The sequence below is a fragment of the Cyprinodon tularosa genome, unplaced genomic scaffold (genome assembly GCF_016077235.1).
Source record: "Cyprinodon tularosa strain WSP-4 unplaced genomic scaffold, ASM1607723v1 ctg246, whole genome shotgun sequence".
NCBI lineage: Eukaryota > Metazoa > Chordata > Actinopteri > Cyprinodontiformes > Cyprinodontidae > Cyprinodon > Cyprinodon tularosa.
In genome coordinates this window covers 1,349,928-1,372,234 of record NW_024038913.1, presented here as the reverse complement: position 1 = coordinate 1,372,234, position 22,307 = coordinate 1,349,928, and the positions used below count along the sequence as shown (strand labels likewise).

General features: G+C 38.8%; 1 protein-coding gene across 1 annotated transcript; it reads right to left on the bottom strand.

Annotated features, from left to right (window-relative positions):
* Nucleotides 1-626: 626 nt before the first annotated feature.
* On the bottom strand, nt 627-21,376 carry kank2 (KN motif and ankyrin repeat domains 2). Its single transcript, XM_038287850.1, has 13 exons — nt 21,246-21,376; nt 15,947-16,031; nt 12,253-12,329; nt 9,567-10,907; nt 8,434-8,604; nt 8,243-8,351; nt 7,472-8,050; nt 7,311-7,398; nt 5,996-6,215; nt 4,739-4,881; nt 4,396-4,596; nt 4,219-4,317; nt 627-1,973 (listed from the first exon to the last, which is right to left on the bottom strand). The coding sequence occupies exons 3-13, from the start codon at nt 12,287-12,289 to the stop codon at nt 1,917-1,919; spliced, it is 3,045 nt and encodes a 1,014-aa protein (XP_038143778.1). The 5' UTR covers nt 12,290-12,329; nt 15,947-16,031; nt 21,246-21,376; the 3' UTR covers nt 627-1,916.
* Nucleotides 21,377-22,307: the final 931 nt, after the last annotated feature.

The following is a 22,307-nucleotide window of genomic DNA, read 5'->3' as shown; positions in this document are numbered from 1 at the left end:
TAATAAAACTGTAAGACTGGACAAAATTTTATTTTTATTTTTTAAAGTGCTTTGTGATTAGTTTTTTTGTGATTTGGTACTATATGAATAGAATGAATTCCCTAGATGTTCTAATGGGATTTATGTCTAGACTTTGACTGCACCACTCTAACTTATGAATATGTTGTGATATTAACCACTTTATTGTTTTGGAATGCCCTGTATTTGACTCCATTCATCTTTCAAATATTCACAACCATCTTTAAAAAACCTTTTAGGCTATCCTGAAATACCAGCATTAATAATGAGGGTTTTTTTTTTAACCCACAAGACCCTAAAAGACCAACAAAAGCCTGATTACGTCATGAAGCAGAGGGATATGGTATTTCAAACAGTACAAAGTGACTAAAATTGCAAAATACAATAAAGTTCATATAACCAGAGCTCTTTGTAAATGAAATTTCAAACTCCTGATTTAGGCAGGACTCGTGTGTAAAAAGAAGTACACCAATATTTTCTAACTTGCATATAACAAATTGTTAAAATGATCACTTATATTTTCTAAAATTTAACAAGTTTGCACTATTTTGTGCAAAATATGCAGCATTTTGTGTCTAGATTGTGACATAACACGCAAGATCCCCATATGAATAGAAGACAAACGTGTTGCACATTTATTAAGTAAATGTGTTTGTATTTTTTCAAACGCACATATTACAGAGGTCTATAATTTACAGAAACCAGCAGAAAACCAACAGAGCTGTGCTATTACATACTTGGAGTGAGGTTAAAGGTTCTATATGTATAAAAAAGATAGATATTTAAATTAAAAACAGCAAAGTTTATCAAAAGTCTTCACTAAAAAGTGGATCTGAAAAAGGTGAAAAAATCCTTTAAAAGTAAAAGACATCTGGACATCAACAACCAATGCACTTCTGTTGAGTTAGACTTTATGCATAATCATTCAGAGTTTGTGTTGACATATATTATTTCAGGATTTATATCTTACATGAGAAACACTTTTAAAGACTCTGAATGCTCACCTCCTGTTTCCCTGACAAGCTTCTCTAGCGCTTTTAGTCACTATTTAACCCAGTTAGACTTACAATCACACGTTGCATAAACAGATACAATCCAATCTCTCCTTATCACTGCTGAGGATTTATCTTTCTTATTATAAATAAAAAAAACAACCATGTATTACACACCATCTTGCAGACGAGGGAAAAGACAAATCTTTTGGTACAATTTGCCAATGCATACAGTTTGTATTCATCCGCTGGTAATAATTTTTCCTCTTCCTCAGATAGAAAAAAAAAAAATCATAATTATTAAAGGTCCTGAATGAGTTCAGAACAAAAAAATATATATATAAAAATAAATCCTGTGAAAATAAATCCTGTGTAGAAATATGGACATAATATGGTGTTGGGTTTTTGTGTTTTTTATTTAGTAGCACCAATGAGCGAGTTGATGCAAGGACACTTATCTATGGTAGGCCTGGCTTTTCCTTTTCCAAATGGCAGTAATTGTCACAAATAATGATGCTACTGCAGGAGCTTTGCCCCTGAAAACATTTAAAATGAAAAAGATTATAAATAAAATCAGAAAATGACTGACAATAATGAAATTAATGAAGTTTGGTTAGCAGTTTTGACTTGTAAGTGCCACCACAAACAGTGTAGAGGACAGAAATGTAAAATTGGTAGACTGATGAGACTATCTACTGTATACTCCCTACCATAACTGAGGATTTAAAAGTCAACAAAGACGGAAAGAAATTAAATATGTCAATGGTTTAAGAAATTATTATATGCACAAGGCAATGTACCAAGAAAAAATCTGAATGAAACAACTACGTGAACAAACCCACTGGTTATCTTAATTACATGGAAGGAGAAACATGAATGGAGCAGCTGGGGAGCTGCTGGAATGATTTATTTTGGTTCCCCAGATGGAGGAGAGGAACCCAAGAGAGGAGACTTCGGTGACACCTAAAAAAAAAAGCAAAAAATAACTAGATCAATAAGTGAAATGGAAAACTTATACACTTTCTGAGAGTCATATTATGTAGGAGGTTTGGTGTCCTTAAAACATACATTTCGATTTATATTATAGATAATCCATCGATATACCTATCCATTTATCCATCAACCATTCCAAACTTCTCAAAGCAACGAGGAATTTCCAAGCGCATTAATCGGATTAATCGTGAATAATTGATTATTGAAAATAATCGTCAATTAGTAATCGATTAATCATTTACTGGAGAATAGAGACTCTAAAACATGCATTTAGCTGACAGAGCGGCCCACTTAGCACAGTAATTATATTAAGACTGTCAAAAAAATATAAAAGATTTTGCATTTAAGATTTTTTAAAAAATGTTTTCGTCCATCAATATGCTCTAACGAGAAATCCTTCAGTGGAAAAGTTTTATTTTCATTTGGTTTGGTTGTGAAAGACTCTTCTTTCAGGAACCTTTGGCTATCAGATTATTAATCGGAAAAAATAATTGACAGATTAATCGATTTGCAAAATAATTGTTATTTGCAGCCCTAATTTGAAATATTCTGCACCTGTGAAAAGCGTCTCTAACTGTAACATGATGAAACGTAATTTCAACCGAAAAAAAAATAGAACTTTCCTTAAATTCCCTTATGAGCAGCAGCAACCTTTCTTTTCTCCTTGACACTGTGTTCACATACTTTTAAGGGTAGTGTTAAACTTTCCTTTTTAATAAAGCTTATAGTTAGAGTGGCTCAGGTTATCCTGAGCTATCTATGTAGTTGATATAGGCTTAAACTGCTGGAGGACATAGGGACTTTTTTTCATCATTCTATCTCTATTCTCTCACTCTGAGAAACGTCTGAGTTAAGTCTCTAATGCTATGCTCTCTCTTCTTTTTCTCATAGTAGCTTCATTTGGTCTGTTCCTGTTTTGCTGTGACACCATTCTGGAGAGAAATATCAGCTGTGCTGCAGCCATTAACAGCTTTGTTTATAGATGTTCGAGCTTCGCCTGTTTTTCCTGTGTAGTCCTGTTTTTTTTACTGACTGGCTGGATGTGCTCTCTTCATCCTCTGAAATGGGAGCTGGCTCAGAGCTTGTCTGCCTGGCTGTGTGCTTCCTGGACGGGGCTGCCTGGGGAGCTGGTTGACAGTTGCCTTTTGTATCTTTCTTTATGCTTCTTTCTGTATACCTGCTTTTTCCTCCCCACTATCGCCACAAGCGTGCTTCGTGTGATGGAATGTTTTCGAGTCAATGAGTCGATGCAATCAACTGGTTTTCCTTAGATAGAAAGGTTTAATCAAATTGACTGTGTGATCTGGTTGAATTGTCTCTGTAAAGTGCCTTGAGTTGACATGTGCTGTGAATTGGCGCTATATAAATAAATTGAAGCCGAACATAGCTATCAGCTGACAAAATACCTAAACTTCTTGCTTTAATTAAAAGATACATCCCTACAGACGTGAAATAACAGCAAGTTTATAATATATTTTCTCATTCAATTTACTTTACTTTTGTTCTTTTTTAAGTTTATTTTTAATTATATTAGTAATAACTGAATAATAGTAATAACTGAAAAAAAAGAAATATGTTCAAAAATGGAAATATTTTGCCCCCTATTTGCTAAAAATCAAATGAAAGATTTTATTTAACTTTCCTTTCTCAACAGCGGACAGACTTCTAAGTAAACAGTTCATTGACCTGCTGCTGCAAAAGGGAGGAGCTCCAGGGAATCCAGGATGCCCCCAAAAAACTGGAAGGTGGAAGGTAAAACTATTTAGAAAGGAAAATTCTCTATACTATGGCTGGATAAATTAGTCAATGCTTATGGTTGCATACCCCACCAGCTGGCCGGGGTGGCATTGAAGATGCATGGGGTGCTGACCTGGAGTAAGATCCCCTTTTTGGACATAATAAAAACTTTAATCTGAAATTCACTTCTGGAAAAAGAAAGTAACACTGAATGCACAGTTTTCTGTGATTCTCTTTTCACAAGTCTTAAATCCAACCACCTCCTATCAATCAGAGCCCTCATGGGGAACCTTTTCCAGCTGATATGTTTTGCTCATGTTTTCTTTTATTTTATTTACAATTTCCTCTATAGCAAAGGGACGTTTCTCTTAAAACTCTTTAATTTTGACATTCAGGTTATTTTGGGACCATTAGATAATATATTAGTTCGCCAATGTGGTATTCAAAGCAGCTTTAAACAGTCTAACTCAGTACTCACAGGTGATGGAGGCTTTGCAAAGTTAAGGTGAGCATAGAGAAGTACAGCAATGTCGTTCTGACTGGCCTCCAGGGCGATGGACAGAGCAGTGCTGCCATCCTGCATGACAACAGCAAGTTAGACGGGGGGGTCAAGAGGAAAATTTAGAACAGCGGTGGGTAGACTAGATAGGCTTACATTATCAGTGAGAGTTGCATCACAGCCTGGGACAGAGAGTAGCTGACGAACAATGTCCACATGACCGTGCTCACAGGCACACATGAGTGCAGTGGAGCCATCATCATCTCTGATGTTGACCTGAGCTCCACAAGACAGCAGCGCCCGAACCATGTCCCCTCGTCCATGACTCACTGCGAGCATCAGTGCCGTCTGCCCAGCCTGCAAACACATGAGGACACCAACACTAAAACTAAGTCAGCACTTCTTTATCTGGTATTGGTAATAAAAATGAATTTTTAAAAAAAATTAGTTTTTAAAGCACTGAGGTGTAGTAAAATATAAGGAGCAGCAGAGGGCGCACCTGGCTGGCTTTGGCGTTGACGTCCCCTGTGCGCAGCAGCTGCAGGACAGTCTGGAGGTCACTGTCTGAGTGAAAAGCAGCCAAAGCCGTCAACATGATGGCTGTGTAGCCTGCCTTGTTCTGCTTGTCAGCATTGCACAGACCTGTCAGGTAGAGAGGGCAATCAGTGAGGCAGGTGATTCAGGAGCAGCAGCAGAAAAAGATTCAATGACAGGCAGAAGGCTAATTAATGAGATGCAACATACATCACATGTCATATTCATAATAGCATGTCAAAACCATGGAATAATAGTTTCTACTACTATTGTTCTCTTATCCAGGCTTTTTTTCAGCTTTGCCCAGTCTCATACTACTATTTTCGTCAGTAGAGCAAACCCATTTTAAAGTAAAAATATGTTTTGAATGTATGGAAATGATTAAAAAAAGAGAGATTCACACAAAACAATATATAGTACAATAGAGGGGGGGAAAAGTGAGATAGAAAGTCAGAAAGGAAGAACAAAAGACATGGAGGAAGAACACCAAAGATCACAGGAAGAGGGAAGTAAGGGCCTTTAAAAACACAGAGTAAAAAAGAAGTACACAGAAAAAAAATTAAGTAATGAAACAAGTAATGAAAATAAAATAGAGGGGAAAAAGGGAAATAATTAGCTACTCTAAAAAGAAACAAGAAAAAAGGAAGGAAAAACATAAAGGGAGTAAGGAAGATCACCAGGAAACACAGAGAAAATAAAAAAGGAGAACAGACAGAGAAAAGGGAAGCAGAAGAAAAGTAGGACAGTTGGAAGGGAGTATGGAAGGAGCACAAAGTTAGAGGACTCAATTAAAGGCAAAAATATTAAGACACTACCAAGAAAGGAAAATACAGGCAAGGGAGAAAGGATTTAAGGAAGGATTGAAGAACACATGAAAGAAAGTAAGGAATAAAGGAAGGGAAAAAAGGAGTGGCAAAGCAAAAGTAGATCAGATGCCACTAGGAATAAAGGACACAGCTTTTAAGCACAGGGAATAAAGGTCTGAAAGAACAAATATGTGTCCCAAGTCTGCTTTTTCTGTTTTGATACTTTCACAAACTGGGAAATTCTAAAACCAAAGTTCACACTGTTTCATATTTCTCCCCTACCACACATTTTTCATGCCAATATGAAGTAGTTAATAACTCTTTGTATGCTTCTGCCTCAATAAAGGCTCACATAAAGCCATATCACCCCCTTTAACAAACTGTCAGTGAGTGATTACAAAATTCTCCACTCTCACCTGTGTCCAGCAGGAGCTTCACCACAGGAAAGTTGGAGTGAGAGACAGTGTAGTGGAGCGCCGTATTCCCATTGCCGTCTGCCATGTTGATTACAAATTCCAGCAGCTGAGGGGAGATGGAGTTAAATGTGTCCATGTAGGCCTTGACAACCGCTGTGTTGGCTGCTTTGTGACAGGACACACGTAGCCACTCCTGTAGGACGGTGGTGTAGGCTGTCCGCTGTGATCAGACACAATGAGGACGCTTTAGGAAAACAAACAATCAACAGACTGCCGCACAAATACAAAGGCATGACTGTGTCATCAATGACTGTGTAGGGGCTACAGAGATCCACAGATTATGTTGGACAATATGTTAAGAGGACAACTGTTAATCAGGGATTACACTAATCTGGCCTTCATGGACATTTAACTACAGTAAAAGGTAATACTTTAAAAACTTTTAAAAGTAAAATTTTCGTTTTACCACAAACCTTGTAGCAGACAAACCTGTGGGAAAAGCTTTTCTTGATTTATAGACCAAATTTGATGTCTTTGACCTACTATACAGCAAACTGACATCGTACAGGAGCAAATCACCCACATGGCGACATGGGCTGGTGACACAACCATGCTGGGGGAAAGCTATCCCTAAGCCCTGACTGCAAAGTTAGAAGGGGTTCATGACTAGATTTATCAAGATAAATGCAATGGAATCCTAACTGCTAAAGGCTGCAAAATAATTAAGATTAGAACTTCGATTTTCCAGCAAAAATAATTGTATAGTCACAGCTAAAATACAAAGGCCTAGATCTAAGCATATATATATATATATATATATATATATATATATATATATATATATATATATATATATATATATATATATATATATATATATATATATATCAGAACTAATTTGATCTGAGAATCTTTGAAAAGATTTAGATCATGTTCATAGCAGCTCTGCCTCCATTCTGACTGAGCTTTTTCACAAAACAGGAGCAAAGAAGTCTGTTTACAGATATGCAAATACAAAAGACTCATCTACTAAACATGGACTCAGAGAGAATGAATGCAAATATTTATATTCGAACTGTAAGAAAGACTTTACGTTTCATATTAAATAATTAACAATTATGCACTACTTTCAGTTACCCTATCACAGTAAAACCCCTACTAAAACACAGTGAAGTTTGTCGTAAGAGATATGAATGCTGCAAAAACTCTAGGATAATTGACAAAGTATGTGATCCTGTTGTTGCAAGACAGAAAATGCACTAATTTCATGAGTTTCTTAGAAATGCTTAATGACTGAATTAGTTTGGAGACATACTGCTGATTGTTGGCTGAAAGCATTGGGCTCCCCAAGGGCTTTCTGTAGAGTATACAGAGCCGACATCAGACTTTCACTCAGCTCCAGCCTGCAGAGACAAAATGGAACAATCAGACTGACTCTTTGCTGACAGACTGTCCTTAAACAATGTCCACATTTACCTGACTGGTTTAGAAGAGTCCTGTTTAATACTCTCAGCTGCTGCTTTGGACTCTGACTGACAGGAGGTGGTAGATGTTTCCGACTGAGAGTTGACCTCTGGAGATTTGGTGACACATGTTGAAGAACACTTAGTGGTGTTTGTTGCAGATCCCCCGTTAGGTGCTGTGGAAGCGATCTCCAAGGTGACGGTGTGCTTCTCTGTTAACTTGTCCACAGTGGAGGCAGAATGCATGGCTGGAGAAGTTGAGGTGGAGTTTGTCGTTGAAGTTTGGGAGGCACATTTTTGCTCCACAGAGTCAGTTGCTGGCGACTGGGGAGCTTTATCTGACAGTTTTGTATCCATTGCTGCAGACTGGCTGGAGCTCTGCTGCAAGTGGGTTATAGCTGGTGTTGTTATGGCAGTTTGTTGAGGTACACTGGTGCTTTCTTCTCGGAACTTGGAAGTCTTATTAATGAGTATGTGCTGGTGCTGGCTGTTGGACTCTGGAAATTTTTCTCTGGCTTCATGATATTCACTGGAGTCACTCCCATCATCTGAGCTCTCACTGCTGCTATCATCTGACGAGGTGGACTCATAGCTGGAAGACAATGATACCTTTTATTCCTTGAAAGTTTTTTCTAAATCAGTTCATGGTAAGTATTAAAAAGATTTCCTTAGCTTCATTTCTCAGAATTCATTTCTTCTTTTTTGTGCACTTACAGCAGTTCTTTGCCTCTAATGATCACAGTGCTCAGTGGATAAAAATGGCTCCTCTATAATAGCCACTTACCCTCCATTGACTCCAATGAACTGCAGGTTTTTCTTTGTAGAGGGGGAGCCTGGTTCACCTTCTGCTTTCCGCTTCATAATTGATCTCAGAGAGGACTGGGGAGATGAGGCTAAAAAAAGACGCCATCAATCAAATGTTAAATGACATCATGATGTTTTTAAAGCACAGTTATATTACATCAATCCACATACCTGCTTTAGAAAAGCCCTCGTGAGACTCTTCTTGGGTTTGCACCAAACCAATCTGATCTCTAGACGCTATGACGATGGCAGGATTACTGACAGGTACAGAGGTGGACAGCCCACTTTTCAGGACATCACGAACCTGCTTGAAGCTGACTGCAATCGGTAACTCGACGGGAGCTTTTGAGACATGGGAAGAACTTAAATGAGTAAAGGATTGCAAGGAAGAAATGGGATGCAATGCATTTTAAAGCATTTCATTTGAATCTGTACCATCAGTTTTAGTTTTAGTAGGGGGGGGGTTGTTTTTTTTTGTGGAAATTGATTGCAAGACTCTGCACATTCTGTATAAATAAATGGTTGATTAAGGAACAGAAACTGGTAAATAAAGCAGCATTTGAACCAAAGTAAGTTTAGTTCTTTTTATTATTTAAGTGCTTTTAACCATTTAAGATCCACATCATTACGTCTCTTTAAATATTTCTCTTTCTCACCCTCCCTGTGATGCTTCCTGTACCATCTGGGCAAGTGTAATAAATGGAGCAGGTTAAACAAATCCCAAGATTTGCCTGGTTATGCATTTTAACAGGATTGTCACTTAAATAACAAACACTATGCTCATGGATTTTTTTTCCAACTTCTTACCAGTATTTATGATCAGTCATGCTAAAGGAATCATTGTAAACAAATTGATGAATGTCAGATGACAATATGAAAAGACTACACATTTATAAACAGAGTCGTAAATTAAAGAAATGAAAGCTGTAAATGCAGTTTAGAATTGAGCAGCAGACTGAGCACTGTCTACATTTGGCAGGCGGTAAAATGGAAGACAGCAAGTTTATGTTTTTCAGTGGTTCTGTGTTGGATTTTGCAGACTAAACGCAGCTCTAATTTTCTAACATAGTGGGCTCCACACCAGGTCTGGTTGGTCTCTATAAAACTCGCCACAGGGCCTAATTGTAAAAGCTTAAAGCCCTTAAAACAGCAAAGAGTAGATGTTAAGGTAACACCATATTGCTGGACTTTAGCTGCCTTTTTAAGGCTAAAGAAAACAAACAGATGCTGAATACTGGATCTGAAGTATCAGTGTAACTGCTTTGATTGAAAAGCTCTCAGTCTTTCGGTCTAATTATACAGACCTTCATTTGCTCCTTTGTGGTGACCCTCTGCAACTCCAGTGGCTGGTTGAGGTGAGGGAGAGCTGCAGGTCTCTGCTCGAAGCAGCGTGCCCACCTCCACCACAGTAGGCTTTTCCAATGTGTACACCTGGATCCCCACAGTTCTCTGTTCCCTCTGTTGTGGCTGCTGTGTGAAGCTGACCAGAGTGTGCAGACTGCTGCCTTGCGGTTCCTGCCACCCCATGCTGGTTGCCATAACCGGATGCTCGGCCTTAGGGGCTTTTTGCAGCTGTGCAGCCTGGAGCTCCTGCAGAGTCCTCTTTAGCTTGCCCTCAAGCTGACCTACTTGATCTTTGAGCACCTCTGCCTCAGGGAGAAGTCCCAGATCTTTCTCCTGAACCCAGACCCCCACATCACGACTGCCTCTTGATCCCTCTGGTCCAACTCCGATGGTGCGAACTTCTCGCTTAGCACCTGGTCGTGCTCCACCCACAATCACTGTGTCCTCAATTTCACAGCCTGAATCCTGCTTAGAGACTTCAGTGGGAGACAATGGCTCTGCTGTCATGTTGGGGCTTTTAGCTCCTGTGCCAACCTCCTCCTCAGGAATGTCGATGTACAGCTCCCCACGTTGTCGACCTCTGCTAAAACCCAGGGTGTGTCCGAGGAACTTTTGGCTTTTCAGCTGGACGCTAAGTTGCCTTTTCTCCTCCTGCAGAACAGAAATTTTAACTTGGAGTACAGGGATGGTTTTCACCTGCTCCTCCAGCTCCTTTATCTTCCTGAGGGCTGCAGCCATCTGCTCTCTGACATGTTGTAAATGTGCAGGGGTCGGAGTCACTGGTGTTGACAGGCCGGAGCTCATAGGGGTATAGGCTCCACCCCCACCATGTGCCCGGTTGAAGCTGTGTGCACTGCTGAGTGAGGTGTTGGAGCCTGCAACACTGTTGTTCATGCTGCCAAGGTTTGAGAATCTCCTTCCTTCTTTCTCCTCCTCCAACTTCCTGCGAGCATCTAAAAGGGTCTTCTCGACCCGAGCTGTACTAAAGCTGGGTCTCTGTGATGTGTGGTAGCCTGGGGCACAATAAGAATAAGAGGAATGCCTGCTCTCCACGCTTGCATTGGAGCACAGAGACTCTGTGGAGGTCCACCAGGAGCCGGCGTAGCCATAGCCCCGAGGCAGGGAGCCATACCGTGGCCGGCGTTGTATAGGCACCTTTTTAATAGTGTTCCCCTTTTCTATGTCGTTAACATATTTGAGGAAGTCCAGGTCCAGACGGTAGCCATAGGGGGTCTCCACTGAGTAGGGCGCCTCCTGTTCTTTGGTGTGCAGTGTTGGAGGAGCAGGCGAGTTCAGTTTCCCTGCAGGGAAAAGAAGTCAATATAAAACAAATTGAAATATTTGTCTAATCTTGGGCTCAGACTTAAAAAAAAATACTCTGAGGAATCTTGTGTATTAGTGTTTTTACTCTGTAAAGTCTGCCTAATTGGATACAAAATGGCCAGTGGTGGTTAAGTCTAATCAGTCCTGAGTAACTAATGAACATATTGAAAAAAATACTTTTAAGGAGAATTTCTTTCATGAAGTTATAGTTGGACCAGCAAATACATCAATAAAGCACAAAGAGTTTTAGGAGATGTAAGTCTAAAACCTTTAGACAAAACAATTTTAAATCATTCTAGGAAGACCATAAATTTGGGTTACAACTAAAGATCATTTTGCTAATTGATTAATCTATTCATTATTTTCTAGATTTATAATCAGATTGCAAAATTTCCTTAAAGATGATTTCTTACAGAAAATAAAATGAGGGGAAAACAACCTTATTTTTTTTTACAATTTTGGTATAATAACTGCTCTAAGTGGGTCGCTCTGTCAGCTAATGACATGCTTTAGAGTCTCTATACTCCAGTTAATGATTAATCCATTAGATTAATTAGTTGACGATTATTTCCTTAACCGATTAATCACGATTAATTGGATTCATTATTTCAGCTCTAACAGACATGTGCAAATTAATAATAAAGCTAAAAATAAAAAAGGGACAATTGGCTGAGTGATGATGTAATACACAACTACAAATTATAACTAAATCCCAATATGAATTCATGGTACCTTCATCTGTAAAATGTATTATTTTTTTCCTATATTTTCTAAACAATTGCTGGCACAATGATTACTTCACTAAAACATTTCTGTTATGATTGTATCTTCAGTGTTAACCCTCCAAAAGCATAAAGCAAGGGAATCGTAAGAAATATATGTAAAATAAATAGCATGGAAATTAAATAAACTCTAAAAGTAAAAATGAATTCATTAGTTAAAATAACTTATTTTACATGCACATCTTATTTTCTTTCTTACATCTACCTCTAAAATGTAAAACTTATTGTAGTTCACCAACTAACAGATAAATCAGTCACCAGGTTCTTATTCAGACAAATGGGAATCATCTTTTCATTAGCTATAAATGCTACATATACTAATGCCAAGTGATGTTTGTGGCTCAAAGAAAGATGAGGTGATAAACTCGCCTTATGAATAATCATATTGAAAAAACAACTTTATTTAATTATGTAATCCAAAATTGTATATTGAAATTATTTATTTAGCATCTTTTGCAATTTTCTTCTTATAGAGACTTATTGTCATAGCATATATCCAATCTTTATTGGTACTATTAGTATATCATAGATGAAACCGAACCTGGGAAACCGGGGTCCATGTGCAGCACTTGAGCCATGATGAACCAGCAGCTGCTTTTCAGTCACACAAACTCTCACCTGTAAAATGACAGACAGTTTTGAATTAACAATGAGCTTACTGAGTTTTTATTTTGCATGTTAGCGAGAAAAAGTTAAAAGTAAATCCTTAAAAGTACTGTTTACAAGAACTGAGCTGCTCACCACACACTATAGTTTCTTTTACTACGTACTGCTTCCTCAGCTTCTAATTTTATTCTTTCAGTCTTTCAAATACAGCCGATTGTGTATTTGCTTCTGTTCTTAGTAGCCTGAGAGGAGTTACAGGGGGAAAGTTTCCTGGCAGCTGAATCCAGCACCGAGATTTGCCAGTTACAGCCTTATTAGGAATCATCTGCACACACCACCCTTGTCTCTCAATTTAAGGTTTGTCTCGCAGTCTCTGCTACTTCTCAGCCTCCCTCTTCTTTTTTATATTCCACATTAGCTCTTTAATGTTTCTCTTTCTAAGCATCATCTAATGATCTGGAGTTCATAGAGGGGAATAATTGTTGCTTTCTCTACTACTCCTTTAACGTTCAAAAACATAGCTGTTATTTTAAAAGTGATGCATTTGATTAGTTAAAACTAATTTACTTGTGTTTTGCCTCTAACTTGCAGGCAGTGACAACACAGAGCCCCCTTCATGCCAGTCATTTAGAGATTGTGTCTTCTTGGAAAAGATTAACTTTCTAGGTCATCACTTTATGGGAACGGCTGCGTTTAAGTCAGCAGCAAAGTTGGACATCAATTTATTGCTGAGGCTCTAAGAAGCCAAGATCAAAAGTTTTGGCTGAAACAGGACAAACTCTGCTTTATTTCTTAAGGCGCTCTCAGTTTGATTCAGCAAAGGATTGTTTCTCTTTTCCTCTTCCCTCCCTTTGTCTGCCTTGTGACCATAACTGGTGCTTGCTCGTTTGTAAAAAGTAGGCCACTTGGAAACACTGACTGAACAGACTTGGTATTTTTAAAGTGCTGTGTTCAGTTAAATTTCACTGTGTGATTCTTCTTATCTGTGGTCTTTCATCACCTGTACATACTGGAAATGACAGCATAGTGTGGAGGTGTGACAGTATACATTCACACACTCCTAATCAGACCGTGTAAGAGCTGGAAAGTCCATCAAGAATTATCCTTTTTTTTTCTCCTTTTCTTTTTTTTTTCTTTTAAGGGATTTTACAAATCCCCTAGATGTACATGGGCTAAGGTATATTTGGGTTTTAAAAAATACATTTTAAAAGCTATACAAAAAAAAATGAGTGGGATGTCAGAAAATGTGCTAAAGTCACAAGTAATCTGTAGCACAGAGTAGTGAGGTATTCACTCTTGTGGTGCACTTCTGGTCAGCTGCTCAAATAAAAATGACCCTAAACTTTCCATCTGCTTTTAAGAAGGAAAACATATCTGGTAAGAAATAAAACATGGCCTGGAAACTAAAGCAGCTTCAGTTAGTACTCTTCTTAGGTCATGATGTTTTAAAACCACTGTTCTAGGTGCAAATGCCACCCAGCTGTTTGCTGTATTTAAGCAGGCAATCAAGCTAATTAACCCTGAATCTGTGTTAATTAATAAAGAGCAGAATAAAAGCAATATCAATTGTTCATTCTAGAAACATCCAAGCAGGGTTAAAAGAGAACTCACAAGATATGATGAATCATGAGGTATAACAGCAAGTAGCCAAGTTGACCATTTTATAAAAAGCCCAGCTGCAAAACATGCTGCATTATAACATTTTATTATCATGGGAATATCACAGTAAAGGTCTTCTAATGTTAAACCCCAAAACAGATTGATGTCAGCTATTATTTATGCTAACAGTGCTAATCAAACTGGGAACGTATTAGTGTAAGATACTAAAACCAACAAAGAATGCGAAATGTAATCATGTCTTTGCTTTGAATAAAGAGGAAAACTCCTGGTGAACAGACTGTTCTCTCTCTTACTACTCCTTTGCTAAAAAAAAATATATATGATTCTAACAGAAAGGCTGCATATAGTTCATTCACAGTTAGGATAAGAAATAACTGATTTTCCCATCTAGTTTATGTAAATTTTAGATTAAACACAGCCGCTATTAATTTTAAATTGATATTATCCATAAAAGAGAACATAATGTTATTTCTGCATTTAAGTCCAAAAATAAACTTAAATGCAGACTGTTAGTTTACATTTTTTGCAGAAGTCTGCTTAATAAAATAAAGATATTATTAGAAAAATGTTATGGATAACATTTCTATACATGTTGAAGCTAATATTTTATATTGAAGGAAGTCGGGATGGCTCTAAATATTCTGTTTTTAATAGCAAGAGAATAAATAATCAATGTGTGCACTAAAATTTTGAGCAATATGAAATAAAAAAGGTTTTGTAAAGGCTGTTCCCTTAAAAGTTGCTTAAAGGCCAATGTTTGATCTTAGATATAAATAATTGCTCAGCCTTACATAAACATTATACAAACTTTGAGTGTCTATGGTGATCTTAAGTCATATGATGACAAAAAAGGAAACGTATGGCTCCCTACCTTTGGCCTTTATTTTAAGTCTGTTTATCTCCTGCCTAAGTGTGGAACTGATTATGTGTTGTGCTTGTAGTGTGGTGTCAATATGGCCAAATGTGTGAGAAAGCGACACAGTGACTGTGACAGAGTGTGAGAGTTTGTGGGCAGGAGGGTGGAGGACAGAAGGGGAAAAGCTGATGAGATATAATTAGAGCCGGCAGTTTAGCCACTAAACATCCCATCCAGACACAAAGGCTGACGTCCGCTAAATTTTTTCAGATTCAAAAACATTTTTGCCCTCCCATTTTTTCCCTAAAATGTCCCTTCTCCTTTTTACTTTTCTGGAAGCTATTCCTCCCAAATCATCCTCCCAAAACAACCACAACGCGAGGCCCCCCACATCTGTTTTTACATAAGTGGTGAATGGGGGTGCTTTGGATGCGTCTCGATGTGTGCACTTATTCCCATAAGCAATGTAGTACTACTGACCTTCTTTCCGTTTCTGTCCTTAAATATCTAGCAGTCTTCAGACGCCTCTCCCTGCCCATCACCAATCCACCCCCCATTAAATCCATACCAAAGGAAGCTCACCCTGCCTGGTCTACTCCCTCCATTCCCTGCTATTAAGATTAAGCTTGCCCCTGGGGGCTAAGATGCAGGTCATCCAGCACAAATTACATGGTAATTGGTATGTCCTGTACAATGTCACGAGACAACTGCATCATGCTGCAACTTTATCAATCTCTAGTGTAAGCTTTTTTAAGCTTAAAGTTTTGTTGTTTTTTTTTCTTCCAACTCAACTTTTGCATCCCTTCTGGGAATTTGAAGACTGGCTTTGATTTACAGCATGCATAAACATTCTTGTCTCTTTGGTGTGTCAGAGGACTGAGACCACCCTCAGGACTCATTTAACATACCAGGCTACATTTTGAAGTCAGCTCTTCTGTGTTTAACAGACACATGGGTTCATTGTATAAGTATTATTGTCAAAGCAAAAGATTAAAAAGTGGTAATGCTATAAAAGAAATGCATCTGGACTGGGGACAGAGGCGTTTTCCATGGAATACCTACTCTCTGGTTTTATTGTGGTGGCTTTTTTGCTAAGGGGCCTTTAGAAATGCGTTTTGACTCAGGAAAAAGGGTTTTATTTTCTGTTCCATACCAGCTGCTTGCGCTGTGAGGATGGGATCTCTCCTCCCCAGGCTCCTCGCTCTTCTTCCCTTCTCTTTCCCGTTAACAGTCAACACCTGCGGGAAATACAGTATGAACAAAGGAAACCTGAACTTTCTATGTGTATTTGTAACCGTAGCAGTCTAAGACTGAAAAACCAAAAAGCATGATGGGTAATATCTTGACTTAGTCATCAGAAAACATAAGAAAAGCCCAATTTTAAGGTGTGCAGCTCCTGTGACACAGACAAAAAACAGATTTACAGCAAGTTACAAAACAACACAAACACACCACAACACTTTAGGAACATGCAGTAAAAAAAAAAAAAAAGAGCATCCTGAAGCATTCCAGTGGTTTGTCTGACAACTCGGATGCAAAGAGTACACCCCCATACATACAATGAGCTGCTCAGATCTTGTGATCTGTTTTTAAGCGCTCCTCTCCCCCCACCCTGCTCCGCACTTTAGCTCTGGGTACTCTAATCAATTCAAGGCCATGTGCGGGAGTTGCCTTCCCATGTGATTGGGCAATGTGTGCTGTTTTCTTGTGACTAACACTCTCAAATCCCACAGCACAGACACACACCCTCCGAGTTTGGTGGGAACAGTCATCACCTATGCAATCCAGACTGATTTCATAAGGCTTTTAATGCATTCCCTTTATGGACACTCAACCACTACATTAGATTTCAGTGGATCACATACATGACTTTGTGCGTGGATTCTCAGCTAAGATATGGGCTTGTGCAAAGCAGTGTCGACATTTTGTCTGACGGGCCTGAGAATTACCAAAGGGTGACCTTTGCATAAAATCATAACAGGGCTCTTGGTTGTTCAGTCCATTGTTTAACAGTGCTGTCATGCCAGTAACATTGAGAGGGAGGGCGAAGGGAGAAACGGATCGTTTCAGACCCGGAACGACAGCCAAATCACAAAGAGCCATTCATTCGGCCGCTAGGTCCACAGCTGGTTCTAATAGAAAGCAAGGAGGGGCATCTTAGAGACAGAGCGGCTGAGAGAAACTGTATGTGCAGGAGTGTGCGGCGAGGAAATTTGCCTCAAAACAAACAAACAGTCAGCAAAGTGCTGCTACAAAAACCCACATGCTGAAAGTAAGTGGAAAAAAAGAAAAAAAAAAGAAACGTGCACTAAGGGGACCGATGTCAGGCTCTAATTTAGTCATGTACAAAGAACACAAAGAAAAAAAAAAACACAAAAAAACCTCAGTGGAATAAGAAAATTATCCCAACTGTTACAGAGGAGACTGACGAAACTCCCACGCCTCCCCTGAAAACACACAGATCCCCCAACACGTCAGCGCTGTCTGATGCCTGAAGACTCCCACAGATATACCAACACAGCTGTAGCCATTACGTTGATTTATTCAGGTATGGAGCATTAATTACATGAAAACTAAATGATTTATCAGCTTTTAATTTCCTGAGAAAACATCTGCAACAGGCTGCAGAGAAACAAAAACATTTTTCATTAATTACCTCAGAAAACTTACGAGAAAGGCAAAATCTCTTATCAGGCTGTCATAATATCAGGCTAATTTATGTTGCAAAAGAGATAATGGGTTGAGATCTGAGGAAGAAAAGGGTTACAGGAAGGGGATTTTCATCTGTTTTCCCCAAGGACACAAAAACAACCCAGTCACTTCCTCCCAGCTCCAGAGAAAGAGTAACAAGAAGGAGAGCAAAAGTGAGCAAAGGAAAAAAGCAAGAGAGGGAGAAATATGCTTAAAGTGAGGACAAAAAGGGGGAAATTAGGAGTCTGAAGGTATAAAATGTATAAACTTTTTAAAAAAAAGAGAGTAAAATACAGATTCCCCTCCAGAATGAGCCTAAGCTGAACCTCTGCTGCATTTGATTTAGATATAACATAAAAAAGACTCAAATGACCCCAAATAAACAGTAAATAGTGTTCTTATTGTTTTTTAAAGGTTACAGCTAGAAGAATGTTATCATTTGCATGTTCCACCCACCAAAAATAGACTGCAACACAATGCAACAAAAAAAGCAGCTTTTCCGCAGTCTAGCAAACCACAAAGCCATTCATCTTAGATGCTCACAAGACTTTGTTTTGAAAGCTAAATAAAGACGACACATAAAACTTAGCTTGAGTGATTTGTCCTAAGAGTTTTAACAATCAGAAACAAATTGTAACAAATCCCTGTCGCTGAATAAAAAAAGTGGCTAAACTGAGTACGTCACTGCCTGACACAAAGCGCCTTAGCCAAACTGCGCTGAAGTCAGATGATCTCATATTATGGTGGAAATACAGTGTGTTCCACTCCTTTTGGAGGGACATGCTCTCTATGGCAGCCCTTAAATCTAGGACAGTGGAATCCTGACCCAAAGGGGTATGAATTTAGAAAAAATTATGAAGGCCTGTTTTCCACATTAAACATTGGTTGTGCAGAGGAGCAGACAGTAACTGGGTTGAAGCCGTCTGGTGGTGGATGCACAGCGAAGCCAAAGGAGGGGCCGGTCGGCTCACATTACTCCTGGAACGGGAGCAGAGTAAATACCCGCCAGTCTAGCTTATTGGTCATTGTGCTGACCTCCAACAGGAAACTAAGCAAGGGTGGGGCAGAACAGCAAGGAGCTGCACCGGAAAAAAGATACACACACAAACAAAACTTCCTTGGAGAAGATTCCCAAGTAAGTAGTTCAGGCGGGCGGCTGGGGTGGAGGGTGAGTCTGATGCTGAGGCAGTGAAGAAAATTGTGGGCCAGTGTTTGGGGAAAAATTGAAATGTCAGTAGGTGGAGAACGACAAATTCCAGGCGGCAATAAGACGAGGTGGAGAGGCGGTCAGAGCAGAGTTGGGGTTAAAAGATCATGTCAGTGTTTGTCTGTAGCACAGACAGAAGGGGTAAACCCTCTGTGGTGTGGTAAAGTGGTTTCTTATCAATTACTTCCTGATTGGACAAGAAGTGTTGATGAAAATGTTCAACAAAAAATAAGGACAACAAAACATCTGCCATAGTGATTATTCCAACATGTCTAAGCCATTTACCGGTCAGAGAATTCCAGCTGGCTTTCCTGAGTCATCAAGGTATTAGATGAGATCAGTCAGATTATTTAGGAAGATAATGAATTACTCTTTCCAGGATCTTGAAGCAAGACTTCGACCATATGTTCACTATGAGCATCTCTTTCGCTGCCATCATTAATCAATCGCTATGTCGGAGAATTATCTTTGCTGCCCTTTCTGCTGGAGCCCGGCATTACTGTAGTAATACTGAACCATATGCTTATCCTTTAGCTTAGAAACTAATCCAGCTCTTACAAAAATCACCCCATCTATCAGTCATAAAAGTTAGGCAATAACAGTCAACTTGGAAAACAGTGCACCAGATGAATGCAACATATGTCTGTGTGCTATTTCAATCTTGGAGTGAGAAGCAAACGTCTTTTGAATACTATCAATTATTAACTGAAATAAAGAGAAGGTTAAGTTATTTACTACTCTAACTTGTGCTTCTGCTTCATTTAGAGGAAAGTTTAAATTCAGATAGGTACGATTGAGGATTTAGGGATATTTTTTAGCGCTATGAGTCACAATAGAAAAAAAATCAGCAAGTTAAAAATCCAGTTAAAAAGCAAGATGTTTATAATAAAGCCAGAGGACAAGACATTGACGAACCAAGCCAGTAGGTGTGATTTCATTAGTCTCACCAAGGCGTTTAAATGCCCGGCATGTGGCCTGGTGTGCAAATGGAGTTTACAGCTCTGCATTCCACCACAGCATCCCTCGGCCTGAGAGCTGTAAAACTTGGCAAGGGGAACTCCGGCTGTGGACGGGTCCACCTAAAGCATCCTCAAAATGTATAACTTGAAAAAGTCAGAAAGGGAAAACTTTTCCACGCTTTAAAGAAAGGAACTTTTCAGGCTTCACTACAAAACAGAATGTCATTTATTTAATGCGTTGAGGCACTATTAGAGATCTAAACAACTTCTCGTTCCATGTGACAGGCCCAAAGTGCAGTCAGTGGCTCAGTCCCAGCGCCATGCAGCTGTCACAAACTATTCTCTGTGATATGATTACATACAGCCAGTAAGTCATTATACAACAGCGGTACAGTGGAGTACTGTGATGAACAGGCCGATGAGTACACCCACACATCCTGCCAAAATCTTCAAGTCCTCCTTAATAACAACATCTGAACTGACTAATCTGGACAAAATGCTATCTAGTTTCTACCCTGACGACATAGAGGCCAATAAATCAACCGCAACATGTAGGTTTTTAGAGAATCATTTCCTTAGGAAATGATTAATTATGCCTGTCAAACTGATACCAGTTAATTGGCATGTTGACTCACTAAAGTTTGCTTTATTCTAAAATATCAGAACTACTTTAGAATAAATGCAAACAACTTGAGTTACTTTACTCCACCTGTCCTGCTTGATCCATAAACCCAATAGTCTCCAAATCTGAGAGCAAAAAGTGAGAAGAGAAAAAAAAAGGAACAACATAAAAAACATCTGGAAGTAATGAGAAGTCGCGGGATGCCTGGGACCCACCCTCTCCCCAGAGTACTTCTAGGCTCAATTGACTTTTTCAATCTACTAATGAAATTAAACATTTTGAAATCATGCAACACCCTTTATGCAAGGGATCAGTTTTATAATCCTGTTTTTTATTTTTAACTCTATGTTGAAAGAAAAAAAAAGTTCTGAGCTCGAATAATTGCACACAGACAGGAGTTGCTTTTTTATCTAGCTTTTCCAGTGGGCTGTGGGGTAAACCTTTTAAAATATCCAACCAGATTCATTTAGGCTGATGTAGAAATAAAACATAAAAAAACGAATAAAACAGATATCCTGCGAAAAGATTAAGATTAACTCAACATAAATACATAAATTCATTACATAACATCCTTTAAACCCAGATATATTTAATCATATTATATGAATAAGATTTTTTGGCATCATTTGGAGCGCGTATAATGATGCTCAAAATAAACACAAAAAAAAACAGGGCAAAGGATTTAGGGACTCCCTTTCACATTCCTCTGAAGGTAGCGACTAAATCGGATAGATAAAATAATTGAGAACATAGAGAAATTCCATTAATAAAAAGAAAACAAAGAAAAAGATTGCATTTAGAGGAGCTTCAGTGCGTTAAGATCCCGTTACTCCAGAGAAAGGACCGACAGAATGGGCAGACCCGACGTTTCACAAAGAAAGTCTCCTAGAGGCGCGCCGTCTGGACGTTTAAGAAAAATAAATGTAAAGCTGTGGTCTAATGAGGGGGAATTCAACTTGTTTGCAGTTCTTACCTGGTCCCTCTCTAGAAATCCTTTCAACCTTCTCGGCCCAGGAGCGCTCACTGACGGGAGACAAAAACACCGCAGCCAAGATGCTCCGACCCCCCCTCCCTGCTGCGCCTCTTAAAGGGCCAGCAGCCCTCAGGCTCCGCTCCCTGTAGCCCGCTTCCTAACGCACTTTACATGTGCTCAGAGTATTATCATCTGATAGGCTCAGGAACTCAATGAGCATCAAGGAGAAATGAAATAAAACAATAAAAGCACATGCAAAAGCTTTAAGATCTGTCAGTGGTCCTTATAAAATCCCAAATTCTGTCTTTAAATTAGATAAAAATGCAGAAAAAAGCAACACTTAATTAGAAATTATTGACCAAACTGAAGAAAAATCTCACCTTTCACTTAATGTTGACAGTTTAAACTCCTGCAGCATTCTAAAAACATTTCAAATGTTATAGCCCAGCTAGCCTTAAAGCTCTCAGAACAAACAAACAAAAAAAACTGCTTGTGTTAAGAGACAATGAAAAACTGCAAATAACAGTGGATTTGTTAATAATATTCTTATAAACCGCCATTGCATTTTAATAATTTTAAGATTTAAGAGTTTCTTTTGTTTTCTGGGCTCAGCTCATTTTTTTTTTTTTTTATAAAAATGCAACAGGACACCATTTTAAAAATAAATAAACTTTGAGTTACAAAGTTTAATTCAAGCGGGTAACGTGGGCAGTGTGAGACCCACTCCCACCTGAAACTGTCCGGAGCTCTATACAACATGGGGCCATTTTATTTTATTTTTAAAATAATGGTTTTCCCTAGTCTATAGAATTTGTGCTTGCTCACTCCATGTTATGAAAACAAACAGTATAATTTAATATCATTTACAGAAGAAAACAAAATCTGTCAACTTGAATCATTACCATCTGTACTTAACTTAGAAAATTAAAACAAAATGTCTACGAAAGATTAGTACTCAAAACCAAATAGCTCCCAAGGTTTGCTAGTTTTATGGCTCTGGATGCAGTGAGCAAGACCTGACCCCCCAATATGGTTCCTAAGCTGCTAGGTCCACAATCATCA

Bases quoted from the DNA above. Each gene is read 5' to 3' on its own strand.
- kank2 (XM_038287850.1), bottom strand. From the start codon at position 12,289: ATGGCTCAAGTGCTGCACATGGACCCCGGTTTCCCAG. The intron at 10,908-12,252 runs GTTCGGTTTCAT...TTTTCCCTGCAG, and splicing joins CATGGACCCCGGTTTCCCAG to GGAAACTGAACTCGCCTGCT. The intron at 4,318-4,395 runs GTAAGCCTATCT...GTTGTCATGCAG, and splicing joins ATGCAACTCTCACTGATAAT to GATGGCAGCACTGCTCTGTC.